General features: G+C 41.1%; 1 protein-coding gene across 3 annotated transcripts; it reads right to left on the bottom strand.

Moving 5' to 3' along the window:
* Positions 1 to 2,471: 2,471 nt before the first annotated feature.
* LOC135200154 (DNA-binding protein D-ETS-4-like) lies at positions 2,472 to 14,834 on the bottom strand. Of its 3 annotated transcripts, XM_064228502.1 has the most exons (4): positions 14,676 to 14,834; positions 12,988 to 13,935; positions 7,802 to 8,596; positions 2,472 to 4,386 (listed from the first exon to the last, which is right to left on the bottom strand). In XM_064228502.1, exons 2-4 carry the CDS (start codon positions 13,862 to 13,864, stop codon positions 4,058 to 4,060), a joined length of 2,001 nt encoding a protein of 666 aa, XP_064084572.1. In that variant the 5' UTR covers positions 13,865 to 13,935; positions 14,676 to 14,834; the 3' UTR covers positions 2,472 to 4,057. The 3 variants fall into 3 exon arrangements, with proteins under 3 accessions (XP_064084572.1, XP_064084574.1, XP_064084573.1); XM_064228504.1 differs by lacking the exons at positions 12,988 to 13,935; positions 14,676 to 14,834 and adding an exon at positions 12,236 to 12,501; XM_064228503.1 differs by lacking the exons at positions 12,988 to 13,935; positions 14,676 to 14,834 and adding an exon at positions 8,966 to 10,349.
* Positions 14,835 to 21,729: the final 6,895 nt, after the last annotated feature.

Here is a 21,729-nt window from a genome sequence, read left to right as displayed (position 1 = left end):
ATTACGATCTACATGTAATGCTATACGGACATGATTCGTGATATAGCAGTAAGACTCTAAGTAAAAGATATTTTTAATGAGAATAAAGCTCTAAGAAGAGTATCAAGGGTCAGATGGAAGGGAAAAGTGAGAAATTATACCGTATGGGAAGTTACGCAACTTCTATTAGACGGGACAATGAAGAAGAGGTTCTGCGAATGGCTAATACAAGTCCCTCTCACATTCCTTGGGGACTAATAGTATGTGACGATGTCAGCTTAACTCCTGTGGGCACTAGAGTAGTCGGAAGACCCGAAGGAAGGTACAGTGGTTCCCTTATTTGTAGGTTTAGTCTCTGTTTATACCAAGTTATGTGGAATGGGTGATTGTTTCAATATGTTGTAGCCTGTGTCGCTTTGGCTTATTATATAGGCGTCATCGAGAGGTGCTAGTACTAAACACCGTATGGTAAAGATAACGTAGACGGCCACACGAAGATATCGTTTATTAATATAATTTGTCGACCACACAGTATAGAAATAGGTGTATAAAATACTTTGATCCCCGAGGGGCTAGTACTAAACGCGGGTCACAAGGAGCTTGTGCCATGTTTAGTACTAGCACCTCGGAATTGGTGACGCAGATATCCAGGCAAAGTAGCACCGTTTTAGCGTGTTTTACCATTCCGTTATCTTTGCTGCACTGTAAACCAAAAACAGATAATTTACATGGTCTAGAAAGAATTCCCGTGTCTTCCTCGGAGGAAAACAAACAGAAGGAAAGGAACAAAATAAAAATAACTATAAACAATGAGAAGTCATTTATTCCCGTAGGAGCTTTCCGAAAGTCTTTTTTTCCCATCTTTCTGGGAGACGGGAGTGTTCGGCTGCTCGCTGACTGACCTCCTTGGGAAGGCCCAGAATGACTTGGATGAGACCTATGGAAGGGAGGCTTTACATGAGTCGGACTGGCAAGGAATATAGAGTTTAGGGCAAAGGCCAAGCACTGATATCTTTGAGGTCATTCAGGGTTGAAAAGGAGATTGAGAGTAAGTAGGTTTGCAAGGTGTCACAGGAGGCAAACCTCGCAGTTGCACTATAAATCAATTGTTAGGAGAGGATGGGTAGCAAGATGGAAGAAATACAATCAAAGGATTGAAAGGGGCAGTTAGGGGCCAAAGAGAGACTGCAACGAACCTTCAGTAATGCCTACAGTGGATCGCGTGAGGTGCACTGACGGCACTAGCCCCCTACGGGATTTACATGAGTTGATACTTGAAGTAGATAAGACAGGAAAGACACGAGTGGCGGAATCTGACACAGGAGGGCCTTTGCGTCACGCGGCGTTGCCACGAACCTCAGCTTATTCTGTGACCTTTTGAAGGAATTAGTTAAAAGCCAAAGGAGAGCTCTCAGCCCAGACCGACTGCATCTTTCCTTTGCTGTCTCCTTTACGGTGGGGATGTAGTACTAATTATGAGGCATTGGGTTGTCCGTTTTATTTCATTTCATTCGCTACCCCTTTCACAACATTCATCCTAGTTTCCACATTTTTTAATATCGCGTACTTATTACTTTTCCCAGCTTGCTTGTCAAGATTTAACTGTTATTTATTTATTTGTTCATTTATTATACATCACCAACCATGCAAGTAGAAGGGTTTTGGTGAATTATATTATGATCAAGACGATGGTGATGATGAAATGGGAAATTTGTAATCATCTAAAAATCAATAAAGACATCAAGGCTAGTCTGGGATTCCAGACTTAACCAAGAAGAGGTTGCGGTTGAAGAGTTCCTGGAAGTTTCTGGAGCTCATCGACGGTTCTGGCATATTCACAAGCCGCCCTAAGCTTCTGTAATCACCCAGGATCTGAAGAGCCAACGGCATCTGGTATTCATTCACCTAACCAAGTACCCGAGCAATGAATAACTTTATTGATTAGTGCAAAGAATGTTTTGCCAAAGCGAGCAGTTGGTTTGTCTTCCGCGTTTGTCTGAAGGTTCCCTTAATTGTACTTGCTCTCTCCTTTATCCTATGTACCTCCTTTTTATTCATTAAACTTGTTTTGAACTACAAAAATGTTATCTTATTTATTATCAAATACTACATGCTATTCATAGCTCTTTTATCACCAATTTTAATTATAGTTCCGAGGGTGTTACCGGCACTAGATATGAATTCTAGTTCTCTCTTTTGCGCCTCCTGCCTGAGTCTAACTCGTCTGGGCCTTCATGACTATCACATATACATATAAATATATATATATATATATATATATATATATATATATATATATTGTACCCGCATTCAGTTTCTTCCATATGTACTATCAGATCTTACGCTCCCAACATTCTCCACCGGTTTGAACCATTTCCGTTTCAGTGATCACGGTCTAGTTCCTGAACAAGTGCAGCTTTGGCCTTAAATTGCACATCTGTAGTCATTAAACTTTTATCAAGAACTCAAAAAGGTTAACAAAGACACTCGACTTACTAGGGGTCGTTTTTATTTAACACCAATTCGAGTTTTCAGACTCTTCAATTTTACCAAAAATTGGGAGGTTTACAATGACATTTCATTCAGAAACATTACAGATCTGTCTAAAAACACAAATCACCTGGCAACCATTCTACATACCATGACGGTCAGGTATTTGACATCATTAATCTGACTTAAACATTTTATCTCCAAATAAAAATTAAATACATAAAATTGCTAAATAAACAATTTCTTTTATAAATATATGCTACATATATAAAGGCTTATGGAATAGTGAACGTCACGCTCACTTCCGAAGAACTTCTTTAACATCTAAGCACCTGCAGCGACGCCAAGGACGTGAGCATATTTATGGAATAATAATAATGTGCAACCTGAACTCGCTCGCTGGCATAAAGAGCTAGCGAGATCAGGTTGCAAGTGTAAATCAAAAAAAGGAAGAGGTTTAGGTTTATAGAGCTCTGACATTAGACGCATCGATACACTCACAGGTTGGCAACACTGAAGAGTTACAGCCATCTGAAAGAGCAGGAACCTTCCAGGCAGAGCTCTTCCCCTACTTCAGTACTTCAGTACTGATTGGAGAAGGGCGGTGACTCGAAAGTTACGTCTCCAACGATGGCCCAAGTGGATATTTTTTTTCTTTTTTTTTTTTTTCTTTTAGGGGGGGGGAGATGATGGGAGGGAAGGAACTAGGCCATTCGTCCTTAAGCCTCCCACCATATCATTATAGGTCTAAAAAAACTAATTTCTATTACATAGTACGACATCGAAAAGAACTACTTTTCAAGGTGATCGCGCAGTCTTTCTGCTTCTACCTCCAACTGCTCCAAAGACTCGCTTCAACAACAAACATTTAAAAAAGGACAACTGTCGGCAGAAACTAGAACTCGCGCCCTCCTCCTCCGAAGAGATGTACAGCCACAAACTGGGCCTATTTTTGCTCCAACAGGAAAAGGGCGCAAGTTGAAGGTTATCTGCGCATAAATAGACATCATATCATGACTTACAAGCTAAAAACATAACATAGGCCTATGAGCTGAAATGACCATCATTTAATTTTTTTTATAGAATTTTTTGTAACATTTTTATGTGAGTGGTCAGGTCGGCTAGAAAACCAACAACAAAGTTAATTCATGTAATATATAAGACAGGGCTGCCCGGGCACTCAACTAACTGATGGCGCCGAGACTTACGAGCTAAGTTCATAGAACTTACATATGGGAATATATCATAGATATATGGTGTAAAAATAACACACAGGCCTTGATCAGTGGGCGCTCAGGCCGCCGGAGGAGGAAACCCCGGCAATGGCCGAGTCTGTAGACCCACTGGGGAACAGACCATGTGCTAATAGATTAAACCAGGGAAATTACCTTCCCCGCTTACAAACTAAATGGAACACACGCACGCATTTACACACACACGCACACACACATGACACACAAGACGAGAGGCGGAAGGCGATGGCGACGCCGCGCGGGCAGACGGAGGGGCGTTCGAAAGAACGCCGGCCGTGAAACGCGCGCGAGCGGAACCACACCGCCGCGCTTGTGCTGACGCCTCTGGCCACGACCTACAGGCAGTAGGGGTGGCAGAACTGGTACACGAGCCTCTGGGACCTCTCAGTCTTCTTCATGATGCCCTTCTTGTAGTACTGTCTGATGGAGCGGGAGAGCTTGTCGTAGTTCATGGCAGGACGGTTCTTCCTCTTGCCCCAGAGGCGCGCCACGCGGACGCTGTCCTCGATCTTGAAGACGCCCTTCTGTCGGTCCAACCAGCGGATGCAGGAGCCGTACAGCTGGGGCTGCTGCAGCAACTCCTTCAGGAACTGCCACAGGTGGATGTGGGTACCGCCTCGGCCACTCCCTCCGCTGCTGCTGCAGCTCTCTTCTTCGACTTCGTCTGTTCGGGAAGAAGGAAGGAAAAATGTCATTCAAACATGAAAAAAACCAGCAGGAGTAACGATGTAAAATAATCTCATAAAAGGAAAGAAAAAACCTACGAACAGAAAAACACATCACCGTCACAGGATGTTAATTTACGTCAAGAACACGAAAATGTGATGACACCGGAAATGAGTGTCAAAAGCCGCAGTCTAAACAAAGCTGATAACGCTTCCATTGTTTATTTGGAAACAACACAAAACTACTGTTTGGCTTCGTTCACTAGTTCTATACATTTCAGTTTTTTTTCATAAGGATGAAATACAATTACTAACAGGGTTCGTTCATAAGGGTACAATATTCATCACTGAATTCGTTCATAAGAGTGGAATACTATTCAGTTTCGTTATAAGGCAACTATAATTTGGTTTCGTTCATGAAGGTACAAGATTGTGGCTCTACGTTCACAAGATGGTCATTGTTCAATTTCTTTCATAAGGGTAGGTAGAATTCGTCAAATACTTCATCACTGTGTGTGTGTGTGTGTGTGTGTGTGTGTGTGTGTGTGTGTGTGTGTGTGTGGTTTAACATCCCTACTAACTGATTTCTCCATAACGCGAGAACAGTGCCTACCTATCTGAACTTCCCTCGGTTTAACTCTCGGTCTAACCCCTAGAAAGAGACTGGTCTAAACAGACCCCTATGGCTTCTTATCAACCCCACTATACCTGCATACTCAACTATATAGGTCTATCAATCCAAATTAGTCTATCTGATAAAATGTCTATTCATCCACTAAACAAGCCCGAACATCTAAATATCAAGCAAAAAGAGAAAATGGGAAACTCAACAATGAATCAAGACAGCACTAGGAGAGAGAGAGAGAGAGAGAGAGAGAGAGTATGTCTTTCTTGGCTATCAAAATGGTGTATATCTTAACCAGAGGTGGTTGAACAAAATGGCGGAGTTGCCGTCCTTGGTGTGGTGTGTGTGAGAGAGAGAGAGAGAGAGAGAGAGAGAGAGAGAGAGAGAGAGAGAGAGAGCGGAGGATTGGCATTTAGGGATTCCCAGAACCAGTAGTGACGGGGGCTTTTGTTCTCCAACTTAACCTCTTCTTAGCTGCAATTGTGTGCGCGCAGACACAGTCCTCAAGTCTAGCGATTTCTCAAATGGGCGATTTCGAGTGGAAAGTAGATAGTTACCTGCACCACACACACACACACACACACAGAATTCTAGATTTTAATTCTGTACATTACTCATTTAAAAACCATATATCCATTCAATGTCCCTATGCAAGACTATACACACGAATTAAAATTGTTCAAATTGAGAGAGAGAGAGAGAGAGAGAGAGAGAGAGAGAGAGAGAGAGAGAGAGAGAGAGAGAGAGAGAGAGGCTGCTACACATACTGCGCACTACAGCAACGTTGTTCTAGCACCAATGCTGAGTGGACCGAGCGATGGAGAAAGTAAAATTGAATAAATATATAGAGCAGGCAACAGTCCCAGTCACGTACGAGAGAGAGAGAGAGAGAGAGAGAGAGAGAGAGAGAGAGAGAGGCTCCAACTCCAATCAACAGGGCGCCATTGTGACGTCACCGCAATGAGGTTTGGTTACTTACCAATACGAACTCGAACATCGCAGTCATTTTTATGAAATAATCGATATTTAATTGGAAAAGAGGCAATTATAATATATCTACAGCCAGTGACATTATTTTAATTGACCCAATCTCTTTCCTAAGACACGAGAAACCTTCAAACTATTCACAAATTTCCAACGTCTGGTAACTGCGATCGCCAGGAGGGACCTTGAGCGAGGCTAGCAGTATCACCTTGGTCCAGGCACTGCAAGTCAAAGCATTGCAATGTTGCGCTTAATGGCACTAGTGCGTAAGACTCAATATCGCCCGGCAAACACACTGATACGAAGGTACTTCTTGCATAAAAGGAACTCTGCAACGAATAGTCCTTACAGACTTGCAATCATAAGGTCCAAATTAACGTTACTTTGAAGACTTATGGGGAGGGGATGGGTGGGTGGGGGGGGGGGGGGAGAGATACCAATCGAGTACAGAGAAGTGTGGCTTTATGCCGCCCTCAAGTAGGAGCCTCTTCAATCTTATCCTTTGAGTCGTGTCGATTTGAGGGTCATTTAAACATTAGGACACGTTTATAGACTATATCAAATCTGCGAGGGCTTTATCGTACGAAAACTACTTACGGATATTAATAAAGAAATTCGAATAATAATTCACTACTTCTGCCTCTCGTGAATTAACAAGGTGTGAACTAACAAGGTGAGGAAATACAAATAAACCGAGGACCACCAAACTGCTTAAAATTCTTCCTCTCCCTCCTTCCAAACAAGTTTGCAACCACACCTTATCAGCGATACCAACCTTTTCTATCTGTTACTGCACATAATCGATTTTTCCCATTAAAAATTCTAAGAGCTTATGTGGTGCTTAAACAGATAACAATAAACAAACCCTTGTTCAGACTCTGCAGTTATAAAAACTTTTATCTTTAAAACTTCACTAATCTGAAAAGTACTTTTCAGGATAGACTAGACTTAGGTAAGAGAAATAATCTTCTGCTTAAAAAAGCTTAAAAAAATAAGGGCCTCTCTTCTAAAATCTGTAGTCTTAAAATAACCAAACATTATAAGCCCCAATTTTGTAGACTGCCTGTAACCATAACCGACCTTCTACTTGACAAAAGCTATACCATTCGTTAACACTATAGCAAAATTAAACCAGCATTTTAACATTTAAAAAGCCTAGACCCGTATTACCTCTCGTCTATTCTCCTACTAGAACATAATCCTAGACCAACAATCTACTAGAACACCTGTTGACCAAACCAATCACCAACAACCCCTGGAGCCTCCTTCCTACACCATTCTCCAACCATCCCCAAAGCCTAACCCATCTCCAACACCGGCGAGATCTCAGAGGGTTGAATCAATGTAACCATTCTACTCTGGACTGGTTTTTTCTTCGTCTGACCTCCACCTGCTCTTGAGCCCTACGCCTGGCTGACTTAGTCCCACAGAGAAATACCCCTTTTTGGGGGAACCTGTGGCATCCCCCCTTCCCTTATCTCCTTCCTAAAGTACTGGATATGTCATTGTGTAATAGTATTGATGAAGTAGTTGGTTGAATCAGTGGAATTCCTTATACACAACAGTTAGACATGACGACGCTGATTCTTAATCAATGTTATAAAGTCGAGCAATACTAATACTTTAGTTGCCAATTAAATTATGATAATGACGCACATGATAAATTATAATTTATAAAGTCCAAAACTATGAATGACAGTTCAGTTCAAATTATAGAAATTAGTTGGTGATGTTATGTTTTCGCAATAATAAGTATAGTAATTTTAGTGTTAATAATAACAAAAAAAATATTCAGCAACACTCACCCTCAGAGTCATAAGCGTCCTCTTGGGGAGAGCAGTGGTTTGCAGAGGTGTGGTGATGGTGACCCGAGTGGGGGGAGGAGGCTCCCCCCTGGGGGCTGCCGTTGGACGGGGGATGCTGCTGTTGCTGTTGCTGCTGCAAGAGCGCCGCCATGTCCATGCAGGACTCATCTAGGTAGACGGCTGTGCCCTGCTGCTGGAGGGGAGGGGAGGGGGTGTTCGGGGAGGAGCCGCTGTTGCTGCTTCCCTGCTGGCTGCTGACCTGGGCCACCGGGGTGGGTACTTGTGCCAGAGCGGGCACGAGGGGCAGGGGAGGGCTAGAAGGGGCGCTGCTGCCGCCGGAGCTGCTGCTGCTGCCGCTCCCCTGCGCCCCTGGAGCGGAGGGGGGAGCCCCCCCAGAGGAGGCCTGGTGCGTCAGGTGCAACTGGTGGTGGGCGTGAAGTGAGGACGGGAGCATCAGGCTGTTGGTGGCATCGATGATCTGCTGGTGGTGCGAAAGTGGCAGGAAGGCGCCGCCGCCCACCTGCTGACGAGGATCTGAAGGCGCGGCAGAAGAGGGGGTGGGGGAGGGCGGGGCGAACTTGGAGGAGGACTTGAGGGCTTCCCTCCAGATCTCCAGCTTGGCGTAGAGGAGCTCGCCTCCGACGGGAGCCAAGAGCCGGAACTGCTGCTCAGTCAGCTTCAGGAGGGAGGGGCCCCCGTAGTTCCAGAAGTCCAGCATCAGGGGAGGGAGGTTCAGCTGGGAAGCCTGCAGCTTCAGCCATGCACGCACGTCGTCCACAGACCACTGGGCAGGATCTACACGGAGGAGGGGAGAGAAATGGGGAAGGGCACATTAAGACACAAGCGTTTACAACAGATGTCACAATCAATCAAGTTGGGTTCATCTTCATGACGCCTTGTACAGACAATCTCTATGATAAAACCACGATTATTCTTTAAAAAAGAGCAAAAGAATAGAGTACATAGTAGCCATAACTGTAGCATGGTATTAATAGTAATACTTAGTAGTCATAACTGTAGCATGGTATTAATATAGTCATAACTGTAGCATGGCATTAATATAGTATAATAGTTAGTAGTCATAACTGTAGCATGGTATTAATATAGTAATACTAACTAAAGCATTGGTATATAAAGAAACAATCTGAAATTAAAAGGAACTACCTGACATGTACAGAGGAGCATGTAAGAGCCTAGACTTGAGACTATAGTCCGCCATTTTGTTTTGCAAACCACCGAAAACAAAATGGACTGAATCAGTGCGCAGGCGCAAGTGGCTCTTCTCCAGATTCCACCGAACACAGACAGACAGACAGACGGATGAACGCACGCACGCACACACTCGCACTCGAATCTTTTGGCGCGAACCGAAACTTCTGTTTTCCACCAAAATTTGCGACACCTGGCGAAGGGAGAGGGGCGCGACGGCCTCCTCCAGACGTTTTCTTGGTGAAGGAGAGATAGGGCTTAAGAGGAAAGTGAAAAAGGGAACGGGTGTGTGAGTGAGTGTGCTGTTGGCAAACCGCGCGCTAAGGGAGGACTATGCAACCGAGGAGATGCTCTGACGACGAGGCAACCTCTTCGTGACGTCAGCCCCATGGCGCTACGTCATCGACATCCTGTTTTGCACGGTGGAACCCTTTTTTCGGGGCACCGAGATTCAGCCATAGGGGCATTTCCCTCTTCCCGGGGAACTAAATGACCGAGCTGTACCCAAAACCAGATTTCATCTTCCAGATTTATAGACCCAATTCCAAAAACTGGAGTCCCCAAAGCTATAAACGTCGAAAATACAAGCCAAATTCAAATTCTGGCATTAACAGTGTGTCTATTATTATTAATATTGTTATTATTATTATTATTCAAAATGCAATGTAAGAATGAGAATTATTGATAACTTTAGGGACTGCAATGCAAGCAATTTCACAACACCATTCCTTCAACATTTTATTGCATGCAATGGAAGAAAATAATGCAATTTAGCAACGCTGCTAATAAATGGCCAGAGATGGATGCAACGGGCATTAAGAAATTAATTAAGAAATACAGTGTACTGGGTATATACTTAATGAAGAAGTGATTAATAATAATAATAATAATAATAATCGAGTGAAAAAGCTAACAATTCTAAGGATGACAATAATAACAATATCAAAATGGTAATATTTCAGCATCGAAGTAAAATAAACTTGATATCAAAATACACATTTCTGTTGAAGATTAACGCGCATAAAATAGCAGCCATCAGATCTCCGAATACCGGTAATCATATCTCTAAGGTCAGACGAGTAGGGTATTGGTAAATAAAATTTCCCTTCTGGAAACAGATTTGTCGGGGCCAGGCGTGGGAGTTGGGCGTTTTTTTTTTTTTTTTTTTTGGTGGGGGAAGCTTTATTTAAAGAATAAGGGGGAAATACCCCAAGACGTTCCCCGGGCCTCGCGGGGCACAGGTCAGCGATAAGATCTATATTGAGGTCGAAGGATCTTTGTTCTGGGGAGTCATACAGGGAGAAAAGAGTTCTCACCTCAACAAAATATAGAGCCGAGAATACCCAACCCCCTAAAGCTATATTGAAGTGCACACCATCCCTTTATTGCGCAAGAGGGCAAATACCCCCCCCCCCCCCCCCCCACACCCCCACCCTTCCCATACCATTACCTCTCTCCTCCACCTCCCACCAGGCCGGTCCCGACCACCCCACCCCCCCCGCCCCACCCTCCTTGAAAACAACCTCCCTATCCATTACACCATTCCAATCTAATAAGAGGCTCCACTTGGAGCAGAGAATCCACTCTCTCCTCTCCACAATGGAGAGACTGTGCGCCCCAAAAGGTGAGGTAGAGAATCCCACAAGGAGAGCCTCTGTCGCCACACTCGAGTTCATCAAAGCCAATACAAGACTCTCTCTCTCTCTCTCTCTCTCTCTCTCTCTTCTCTCTCTCCTAATGTCAATCTCACCGTCTCTCGCATTGTCTATCTGACAATCTAACATATTCATATCGTATTCTCCTTCTCTCAAGGAAACCTGATAATATATATCTAATAATTACTAAAAAGTATACATACATATATATATATATACTTTTCAGACTCCACCCAAATGTTGTGTTATCAGTTGCCAGTAGATCTCACTGCAGCCATAACCACCTCTCTCCATTGGCCCACCCCCTTCACCAAAACCAGGAGCCACCCCCCTCTCTCCCTCCCTGAGAGGAAGAGCAGCAGTTGCAATGCAAAGGACGTTGAACGGTATTGCAAGGGATCATAAAGAAGGAATCCGTGCGTGTTCAAGGACTCAAACAAGGCGTCTGTGTTCATGGGGGTGAGAGGGAAGGGGAGGTGGGTGGGTGGGATGGGAGACAGGGTAGGGTGAGGGGAGGTAGCCACAAAAACTTGTTGCGCCTGAAGCACTTCAACAAATACATACATACACACACACACCACAAGGGCTTGCTGGGAATATAAGACCAAGGAATAATCTGAACGCGGAATAAAAACTTGGATTAAATTAGTCTAGTGATAAGAAATGAGGAACATACGACTGATTTCATGAAACTGACGAATCTCAATTTACGTAAGTTTATCCCATACATTAAGAGCGACAAGCCAAAGTATATTCTATATACTTTGAGACAAAATTCAATTCGTTTCCCACACACACACACACACACAGACAGAGAGAGAGAGAGGATCAAATGTTGCTTGAAGACAAAAGATGATAGCGGCAAAATAATGACGACTTGATTACTGGCCCAGCGGAATGACGTCAGCAGCCTTATGGCGGGAAAGAATAGAGGCGACGCGAGAACAAGTGCGTTGCGGCCGTTGATTGCCATAACAGCATGTAGCTGTTTACAGACGAAACGGGTGGAAGGCAAAAACAAATATATGACGGGGAGGTAAAACAAATAAACGAAAATCTCCCAATGGGATGAACAGAGGGTGTAACAGTAACATTAGACGTTCACGGCGTCGAGAGCGAAGGATATATACTACTTTTGCACCTCTTGATCTCTTTCGCATGGAAATGGAAGCTACCTAGACCTATCTCGATCGGGAAAACCGTCTCGATTCGAGAGAGAGAGAGAGAGAGAGGGAGAGAGAGACAGAGACAGAGAGAATTATCTGACGAACCTTATAAGGAAGTGTGTAAGCCAGGCGATTTCAAGGAGGGAGCCTAAGAAGAGCCAAGACAAAAACTCGCCCTATCCAAGGCCGATTTGACGAGGCAGTCGGGGAGGGAAGGCGAAGAAGGGTTGGGCAGAGGAGAAAGACGGGGAACCAAAGAAAAAGGTATGATAAACGTGGGGAAAGAAGTAGAAATAAAAAAGAGAGACTGGGACGAAAACGACCAAACCAAGACTTAATTTAATGATTACGCTAAATTACAATTGCCAGAAAAAAATCACAAATTACTTTTAAAATAACTTTACCTCATGTTGCCAGCTAGCAAGCTACACCCACCGAACAAAGAGCCGCAAATGGAGTCCCTCAAGGACACGCAATCAGCGCGCGCACACGCACACAGAAACACACCAAAAAGGTCGATTCATACACGACCGTCACGGAGAAAAATATAAAAAATTACAAAAATTCTAAATAAATATTTTGGCCGCCAGCAACAGCATTTGAAGGCTGGTGTGACTAATCAGCCTGACAGTTTGACATTTCGGGGAGGAACACAGTAAAATGACTATCAACCCCCGCCCGGTTCCCCCCCCCCCCCCCCCCACAAAAAAATAATAACCCAATGACGTCATTATCCACCTTAAGCAAAGCTCTTGCCCAAGACTAGTTTCTATACATGCTTCTCGTATACATTCATCAAGAGATGTAAAAATCTAGTAAAACGTGTCAATTGAATCCGTACTGGGGATTTTATAGTTCAATGATTATCATATAAGACTTACAAATACATGAGTTAAGGCTACAACCCTCAAGAAGATATAACCAAGCTACAGGGAATAACTTCTTACAAAAATGGATCATCAAACTAAAATAATGGCATCATACGTTTTGCCTTCAGAAATAATGTCTTTAATAACTTTAATACTGTGTAAAAATTCAAATAACCACTTTAATACTGTGTAAAAATTCAAATAACCAGCCTTATTATATCTTCTTGAGAGAGAGAAGAGAGAGAGAGAGAGAGAGAGAGAGAGAGAGAGAGACTTGGGATACTCACCCACGGGAATGTTGAGGGAGTCGGACACCCGCTGCACGTCCCTCCGATTATGTTCCTGGGCCAACCTCTCCACCGTCTCGAGGATGTCCCGCTGGCAGGAGGCGGCCGACACCTGAGGCTGATGTTGATGTTGATGTTGCTGGGGGGAAGGCACCGTCACGACCTCCAAGGGGCTGCCGCAGCCCGACGAGGGCGCCGCTGGCGACCCGCAGGAGGACCCGACGCTGACGTCGTCCTCCAGCTCACGCTTGACGTCCACCAGGGACTCGAGGAAACTCAGCCCCTCGTCGCTCTCCTTGTAGCCGCCGCTGGGAGACAGTTTCTGGAGGAATGGGGCCTGGCCCTGTTCTTCCAGGGGGTGGGGGGGAAGGTTATGCAAGGATGCCCCTTGCTCGAAGGATGGAGGAGGGGTAGAGCCTCCTGGGGAGGAAATCTTCTGGAAGGGATTCGTCTCCTCCAGGCGCCCGCGAAGGAGAGGGTGGTCAGGGTAAGGAGCTCCTCCGTAGGGAGGCGAGGAGGAGGAGGCAGAGGAAGGGATGGAGGATGGGGAGGGCGCCTGATGCTGATGAATCAGCGTCTGGTTCTCATTCAGGAGATCCGACAGATTGATGCAGGACTCATAGGGATCCTTCTTGATCACGTGCCCAGCTCCTGACGGAGGGCGGCAGTAAGGAGAGACGCCGTGGAGAGAAGGATTGGCTGGGGGAGGGGCGGAGGAGGGAGACAGGTGAGGGGCGGGAGGGAGGCGGGGAGAGAGAGGTAAGAGAAGGGTTCCTCTTTCACCTTCTCCAGCTCGACGGGGAGATGCTGGGGGGAGTGGAAGGACTGCGGGGAGTAACAGGGATCCGACCACTGGGACGGAGAGGGCACTTGGCATTCGCCGTAGTTGCCGCCGCCCTCGTGTCCGGGGCTTAGGGATGTGGGTGCCCCTGGCACGGCTTGGTTCATCTGCAGAGGCGGAATACAAGTAACAATTATAATATAATATAAAAACAACAAAGCATTTCATCATTCCTATAAAATATGAAATTCAAGTATTACCCTTATAATAACATCTTTATTGCGCAGTTTAGAGATCAACCAGGAGCTGAGCTCCCTCCCTTCAAAGCGAAGGTTATGTCGAGATGGTGCGCAGCGTACATTCGAAAAAAGTTACTTAGGGTATGATTACTACTATAGTTACCCCTGAAATCTGACGTAAAAATTCAATACCTGGGAATTCAGGTAGGCAATGAAATGTGACTGGGATCCAAAACCAAGGGAAAAGAATTTGTCGTGTGATTCTGGGAACTACTAGAAACTTACGATAATCCTATTTTCCTGAACCTTGCAACTTCATTCATAAAAACACCGCTCCACCCACAAATTGTGGCTTCACTTCTGGCAACACTGAAGCAACAGACAGGCAGACAAAAATCTAAACATACTTCACACACGTAACGCATTCCCACGCAGCTCACACACACCCATGCAAGAAAACTGTTATTTCAACATTCAATCCTGCACATAAACACGCACAGTCTCATACACACACACACATCCAGACTTGGCAACATTGAATTATTATTTACACCCACGCATTGCAAGGGAGAGACACCTGTTGCTTTCACTTCGCTCATCGCAAGTTTCCAAAGGCACTTCACTCTATTAACACTTCTTCAGTAATCCTGCTCGACCTGGGTACTCACCTCGGGGTAAAGGAGAGTATGCATCATGGTTGCACTTCTTTTCACAAGGTTAAACGACTGCAAGCAAAGGCGTTTGTTCGGAGCACAGGATGCGAACGTCCAACGATCTCGATGCTTTGGCTCAGAATGACGTCTCTCTAGCTGCCACTCTATCTCTCTCCTTCTGGGCCTCGGCCGTCTGCCGCTGTTGCCACAACGATATCACATTTCATATTTTTTTATTTTGTCTTCTAGGACGCTTGCTAAATTAAAATTCATCGCTTTAAATTTAAGGAATATTTTCTCATATTATTTCAGCATGTTTACTTTAATTTTTAACACATACAATAGAAATAAACTAACTCGTAAATAACTGTGTATCATTTATCTAACAACACAACATAAAAGTGCTGCCAGTTCATGGAACAATTTTGATATTTCTTAAATCTGTGGTAGTTTAAGGGGTAAATATGACAAACATTATTTTCATCCGTTACAGTTCAGTCTTAAATATGTCTAATGCGGGATATTAAGAATTTATTAAGGGCAAATCCTCAGAAAAAAACAAAGCAGACGACTACTGGCAAATCTGGCACCTCTTGGCACTAATGACGTCAATGTAACCATGACAACGGAATGGGTGCGACCAAACACTGAATAGAATGCAAGCCACCTAACACATGATTGGTCAACTACTTTTAGTATTCTCTCTCTCTCTCTCTCTCTCTCCTCTCCTTTAACATGCAAGTAAATATCATGAGAGACCCACATACACATTACCCCGCCAAAGCTACAAACAATGATATTTACATGTCAGTAGTCTTTGTGAACCAACTTTTTTTTTTTCTTATATAACACCGCCATCTCTCATAATCTTTCTGTTCCATCTCTATAGATTTTTTTAAGCGTTACTTTGTCTAAAATCAAATATGTGAAGATACTCGAGAAAATTATAGTCACTTAACCTAAAAATTTTGAAGAATAACTTCGAATTATTATTCTGGATGATAAGACAGACATTTTTTAATACGAACAAATCAACGCGAATAGCGGATAAAGTCTTCTCACATAATATCTTTCATTCGATTATGAAGATAAATCGGTTAATTACGAAATGGCGCATACAAGATATGATGAGGCAAGAACTGAAGAAAGCGATGTTGCCAAGTTTCGACATTTTCTTTCTGAATCACAAGCGTTGGCAACCCTTTAGTGAAAGTTGTTTTGGTGTTGCGTGAAAAAAGGGCACATTCCTTCCATCTGATACTCGGGGAAGAATTTTACATCATACGGAGTGAGAAAGAGAGAGAGAGAGAGAGAGAGGAGAGGAGAGGAACGAGGGACGAGAAGAGAGAGAGAGAGAGAACAAGTAAAAACGAAATTAATAACATGACTGACGGGTAAGACGAGAAATAAACAAAGACTTCTCTCTCTCTCTCTCTCTCTCTCTCTCTCTCGCTCTCTCTGCTCTCTCTCTCTCTCTCTCTCTATATATATATATATATATATATATATATATATATATATATATATATATATGTATATTATATAATATATATATATAATATATTATATATATATATATATAGATATATATATATATATATATATATATATATAGTATATAGATATAGTGAGAAATTACCATTAGACAAAGAGGACTCCATGATGACAGTCTAATAGGGATCAGAATCAAGCGTAGGTTTATAGGCCTATGTTTTCTTAGCTACAGTGCTTCGTGCTAGTTGAGAAGAAAAAAAAATTGTTACCAAAAATAAGGGGAAAAATTAATAATGGTCATTTTAAGCTTTAAATAGGAGGTAAACGTCAGTCTTAGAATCAAAATTGTTAGTATTAAAAAAGGGAAATTAAAAAGGCCAGTGTTAACATTAAAAGAATGAACTTAAAAAGGCCACAGTTAGTATTAAAAAGAGGGAACTTAAAAAGGCCAATGTTATAATTAAAAAAGGGAACTTCAGAAGGCCAGTGTTATCATTAAAAACAGGGAACGTGAAAAGGCCAGTGTTATGCATTAAAAGAGGGAACTTATAAAGGTTCAGTGTTATCATTATAAGAGAGAACTTATAAAGGCCAGTGTTATCATTAAGAGAAGGAACTTATGAAGCTCAGTATTATCATTAAAAGAGGGAACTTAAAAAGACCAGTGGTATCATTATAAGAGGGAACGTATAAAGGTCAGTGTTATCGTTAAAAGAGGGAACTTATAAATGTCAGTGTTATCATTAAAAGAGGGAAATTAAAAGGCCAGTGACAGCATTAACAGAGGGAACTTATAAAGGTCAGTGTTATCATTAAAAGAGTGAACTTATAAATTTCAGTGTTAGCATCAAAAGAGTGAACTTATAAAGGTCAGTGTTAGCATTAAAAGCAGGAATTTATAAAGGTCAGTGTTATCATTAAAAGAGGGAACTTATAGAGATCAGTGTTAGCATTAAAAGAGGGAACCTATAAAGGTCAGTGTTAGCATTAGGAGTGGGAACTTATAAAGGTCAGTGTTAGCATTATAAGAGGGAACTTATAAAGGTCAGTGTTAGCACTAAAAGAGGGAATTTAATAGGACCAGTGTTATCATTAAAAGAGGGGACTTATAAAAATCAAGGGTGGTTATTCATTAAAAGAGGGAACTTATAAAATACAGTGTTATTCATTAAAGGGAAAAAAGGGAACTTAATAAGAGGGTCAGTGATTATCATTAAAAGAGTAACTTATAAAGGTCAGTATCAATTAAAAAGATTTGGGAACAAGGCTTTTATAAAGGTCAGTTGTTATCATTCAAATAGGAACTTAGAAAGGCCAGTGTTATCATTAAAAGAGGGAACTTATAAAGTCCAGTTTTAATCATTAAAAGAGGAACTTATAAAGGTCATGTTATCATTAAAAGAGGGAACTTTATAAGGCCAGAGTTTCATTAAAAGAGGGAACTTAAAAAGGGCAGTGTTATCCATTAAAAGAGGGAAATTATAAGGTTAGTGTTCAATTAAAAGAGGGATTTTAAAAGGTCAGTGTTTATACATTAAAAGAGGAACTTATTAATGTCAGTGTTATCCATTAAAAGAGGGAGTTTATAAAGAAGGTCAGTGATATCATTAAAAGAGGGACCTTGTAAAAGGACAGTGTTATCATTAAAAGAAAACAAGGGCCCTTATAAAGGATCAGTGATGAGCATTGAAAGAGGGAACTTATTCAAAGGTTCCATTTTTTAGCATTTTAAAAGAGGAAATTTATAACAGGTCAATGTTATCTTTAAAAGAGGGAACTTATAAAGGTCAGTGTTAGTATTAAAATAGGGAAACTTATAAAGGTAAGTTATCATTAAAAGACAGGAACTTATAAAGGTCAGTGTTAGCATTAAAGAGGAAACTTATAAAGGTCAGTGATAGCATTAAAATAGGGAACTTATCAAAGGCCAGTGTAACATCAAAGAGGGAACTTATAAAGGCCAGTGTTTTCATTAAAAGAGGGAACATATAAAGATCAGCATTACCATTAAAAGAGGGAACTTATAAAGGTCAGTGTTATCATTAAAAGGAGGGACTATAAAGGTCAGCATTATCATTAAAAGAGGGCAACTTATAAAGGTCAGTGGTTATCATTAAATGAGGGAACCATATAAAGGTCAGGTGTTTGCATTAAAAGAGGGAACTGTGTTATCATTAAAAAGAGGGAACTTAAGGCCAGTGTTATCAGTTAAAAGAGGGAACTTATAAAGGCCAGTGTTAGCATTAAAAGAGGGAGCTTAAAAAGGCCAGTGTAACATTAAAAGTGGGGACTTAAAAAGACAAGTGTTATCATTAAAAGAAGGAACTTATAAAGGTCAGTGTTATCATTAAAGAGGGAACTTAAGAAGGCCAATGTTATCATTAAAAGAAGGAACTTATAAAGGCCAGTGTTATCATTTAGAGAGGGAACTCAAAAATGCCAGTTTTTATTATTATAAGAGGAACTTATAAAGATCAGTGTTATTATTAAAAAGAGACAATTTATAAAGGCCAGTGTTATCATTAAAAGTGGGAACTTATAAAGGTCAGTGTTAGTATTGAAAGAGGGAACTTAAAAAGATCAGCATTAGCATTAAAAGAGGGAACTTATAAAGGTCAGTGTTATCATTAAATGAGGGAACTTATAAAAGTCAGTGTTAACATTAAAAGAGGGAACTTATAAAGGTCAGCATTAGCATTAAAAGAGGGAACTTATAAAGGTCAGTGTAATCATTAAAAGAGGGAACTTATAAAGGTCATTGCTAGCATTAAAAGAGGAAACTTATAAAGGCACTTGTTATCATTAAAAGAGGGAACTTATAAAGGTCATTGCTAGCATTAAAAGAGGAAACTTAAAAAGGCACTTGTTATCATTAAAAGAGGGAACCTTAAAAGGCCAGTGTTATCATTAAAAGAGGGAACCTTAAAAGGCCAGTGTTATCATTAAAAGAGGGAACCTTAAAAGGCCAGTGTTATCATTAAAACAGGGAACTTATAAAGGTCAGTGTTATCATTAAAAAGAGGGAACTTATAAAGGACAGTGTTAACAATAAAAGAGGGATTTTATAAAGGTCAGTGTTAGCATTAAAAGAGGGAACTTCTAAGGGTCAGTGTTAGCATTAAAAGTGGGAACTCATAAAGTTTAGTGCTAGCATTAAAAGAGGGAACTTATAAAGGTCAGTGTTAGCATTAAAAAGTAGAACTTATAAAGGTCAGTTTTCTAGCATTAAACCAAAAGAGGGAACGGGGTTATAAAGGTCAGTGTTTAGCATTAAAAGAGGGAACTTATAAAGGTCAGTGTTAGCATTATAAGAGGGAACTTATAAAGGTCAGTGTTAGCATGAAAAGAGGGAACTTATAAAGGTCAGTGCTAGCATTAAAAGAGGGAACTTATAAAGGTCAGTGTTAGCATTAAAAGTAGGAACTTATAAAGGTCAGTGTTAGCATTAAAAGAGGGAACTTATAAAAGTCAGTGTTAGCATTAAAAGAGGGAACTTATAAAGTTCAGTGTTAGCATTAAAAGTGGGAACTTATAAAGGTCAGTGTTAGCATTAAAAGAGGGAACTTATAAAGGTCAGAATTAGCATTAAAAGTGGGAACTTATAAAGGTCGGTGTTAGCATTAAAAGAGGGAACTCATAAAGGACAGTGTTAGCATTAAAAGGGGGAACTTATAAAGGTCAGTGTTAGCATTAAGAGTGGGAACTTATAAAAGGACAGTGTTGGCATTAAAAGTGGGAACTTATAAAGGTCAGTGTTATCATTAAAAGAGGGAACTTTAAAAGCCCAGTGTTAGCATTAAAACAGGGAACTTATAAAGGTCAATGTTATCATTAAAAGAGTGAACTTATAAAGGCCAGTGTTAGCATTAAAAGAGGGAACTTATAAAGGTCAGTGTTATTAAAATAGGATAATTATAAAAGTCAGTGTTAGCATTAAAGGAGGGAACTTACAAAGGTCAGTGTTATCATTAAAAGAGGGAACTTACAAAGGTCAGTGTTATCATTAAAAGAGGGAACTTACAAAGATCAGTGTTATCATTAAAAGAGGGAACTTATAAAGGTCAGTGTTAGCATTAAAAGAGGGAACTGTGTTATCATTAAAAGAGGGAACTTATAAAGGTCAAGGTTATCTTTAAAAAGAGGGAACTTATAAAGGTCAGTGTTTACATTAAAAGAGGGAACTTATAAAGGACAGTGTTAACAATAAAAGAGGGATTTTATAAAGGTCAGTGTTAGCATTAAAAGAGGGAACTTATAAAGGTCAGTGTTACCATTAAAAGTGGGAACTTATAAAGGTTAGTGTTAGCATTAAAAGAGGGAACTTATAAAGGTCAGTGTTAGCATTAAAAGTGGGAACTTATAAAGGTCAGTGTTAGCATTAGAAGTGGGAACTTATAAAGGTCAGTGTTAGCATTAAAAGAGGGAACTTATAAAGGTTAGTGTTAGCATTAAAAGAGGGAACTTATAAAGGTCAGTGTTAGCATTAAAAGAGGGAACTTATAAAGGTTAGTGTTAGCATTAAAAGAGGGAACTTATAAAGGTCAGTGTTAGCATTAAAAGTGGGAACTTATAAAGGTTAGTGTTAGCATTAAAAGAGGGAACTTATAAAGGTCAGTGTTAGCATTAAAAGTGGGAACTTATAAAGGTTAGTGTTAGCATTAAAAGAGGGAACTTATAAAGGTCAGTGTTAGCATTAAAAGTGGGAACTTATAAAGGTCAGTGTTAGCATTAAAAGTGGGAACTTATAAAGGTCAGTGTTAGCATTAAAAGAGGGAACTTATAAAGGTCAGTGTTAGCATTAAAAGAGGGAACTTATATAGGTCAGTGTTAGCATTAAAAGTGGGAACTTATAAAGGTCAGTGTTAGCATTAAAAGAGGGAACTTATAAAGGTCAGTGTTGGCATTAAAAGTGGGAACTTATAAAGGTCAGTGTTAGCATTAAAAGAGGGAACTCATAAAGGTCAGTGTTAGCATTAAAAGAGGGAACTTATAAAGGTCAGTGTTAGCATTAAGAGTGGGAACTTATAAAAGGACAGTGTTGGTATTAAAAGAGGGAACTTATAAAGGTCAGTGTTAGCATTATATGAGGGAACTTATAAAGGTCAGTGTTAGCACTAAAAGAGGGAATTGAATAAGACCAGTGTTATCATTAAAAGAGGGGACTTATAAAGATCAGTGTTATCATTAAAAGAGGGAACTTATAAAGGTCAGTGATATCATTAAAAGAGGGAACTTATAAAGGTCAGTATTATCATTAAAAGAGGGAACTTAAAAAGGCCAGTATTATCATAAAGAGGGAACTTATAAAGGCCAGAGTTATCATTAAAAGAGGGAACTTATAAAGGTTAGTGTTATCATTAAAAGAGGGAACTTATAAAGGTCAGTGTTAGCAATAAAAGAGGAAACTTATAAAGGCCGGTGTTATCATTAAAAGAGGGAACTTATAAAGGTCAGTGTTAGCATGAAAAGAGGGAACTTATAAAGGTCAGTGCTAGCATTAAAAGAGGGAAGTTATAAAGGTCAGTGTCAGCATTAAAAGACAGGACTTATAAAGGCCAGTGTTAGCATTGAAAGC

Source organism: Macrobrachium nipponense, chromosome 26 (assembly GCF_015104395.2).
Source record: "Macrobrachium nipponense isolate FS-2020 chromosome 26, ASM1510439v2, whole genome shotgun sequence".
Taxonomy (NCBI): domain Eukaryota; kingdom Metazoa; phylum Arthropoda; class Malacostraca; order Decapoda; family Palaemonidae; genus Macrobrachium; species Macrobrachium nipponense.
The sequence above is the reverse complement of the archived record's forward strand: the minus strand, read 5'-3'. Positions and strand labels throughout refer to the sequence as shown.

What these genes read in the sequence shown, in the direction of transcription:
- LOC135200154 (XM_064228502.1), bottom strand. Translation starts at nt 13,864, where the DNA reads ATGCCAAGTGCCCTCTCCGTCCCAGTGGTCGGATCCCTGTTACTCCCC. An exon ending in CTCCCTCAACATTCCCGTGG is followed by an intron (nt 8,597 to 12,987) that starts GTGAGTATCCCA and finishes TCCTCCGTGTAG; the next exon opens with ATCCTGCCCAGTGGTCTGTG. An exon ending in GGACGCTTATGACTCTGAGG is followed by an intron (nt 4,387 to 7,801) that starts GTGAGTGTTGCT and finishes CTTCCCGAACAG; the next exon opens with ACGAAGTCGAAGAAGAGAGC.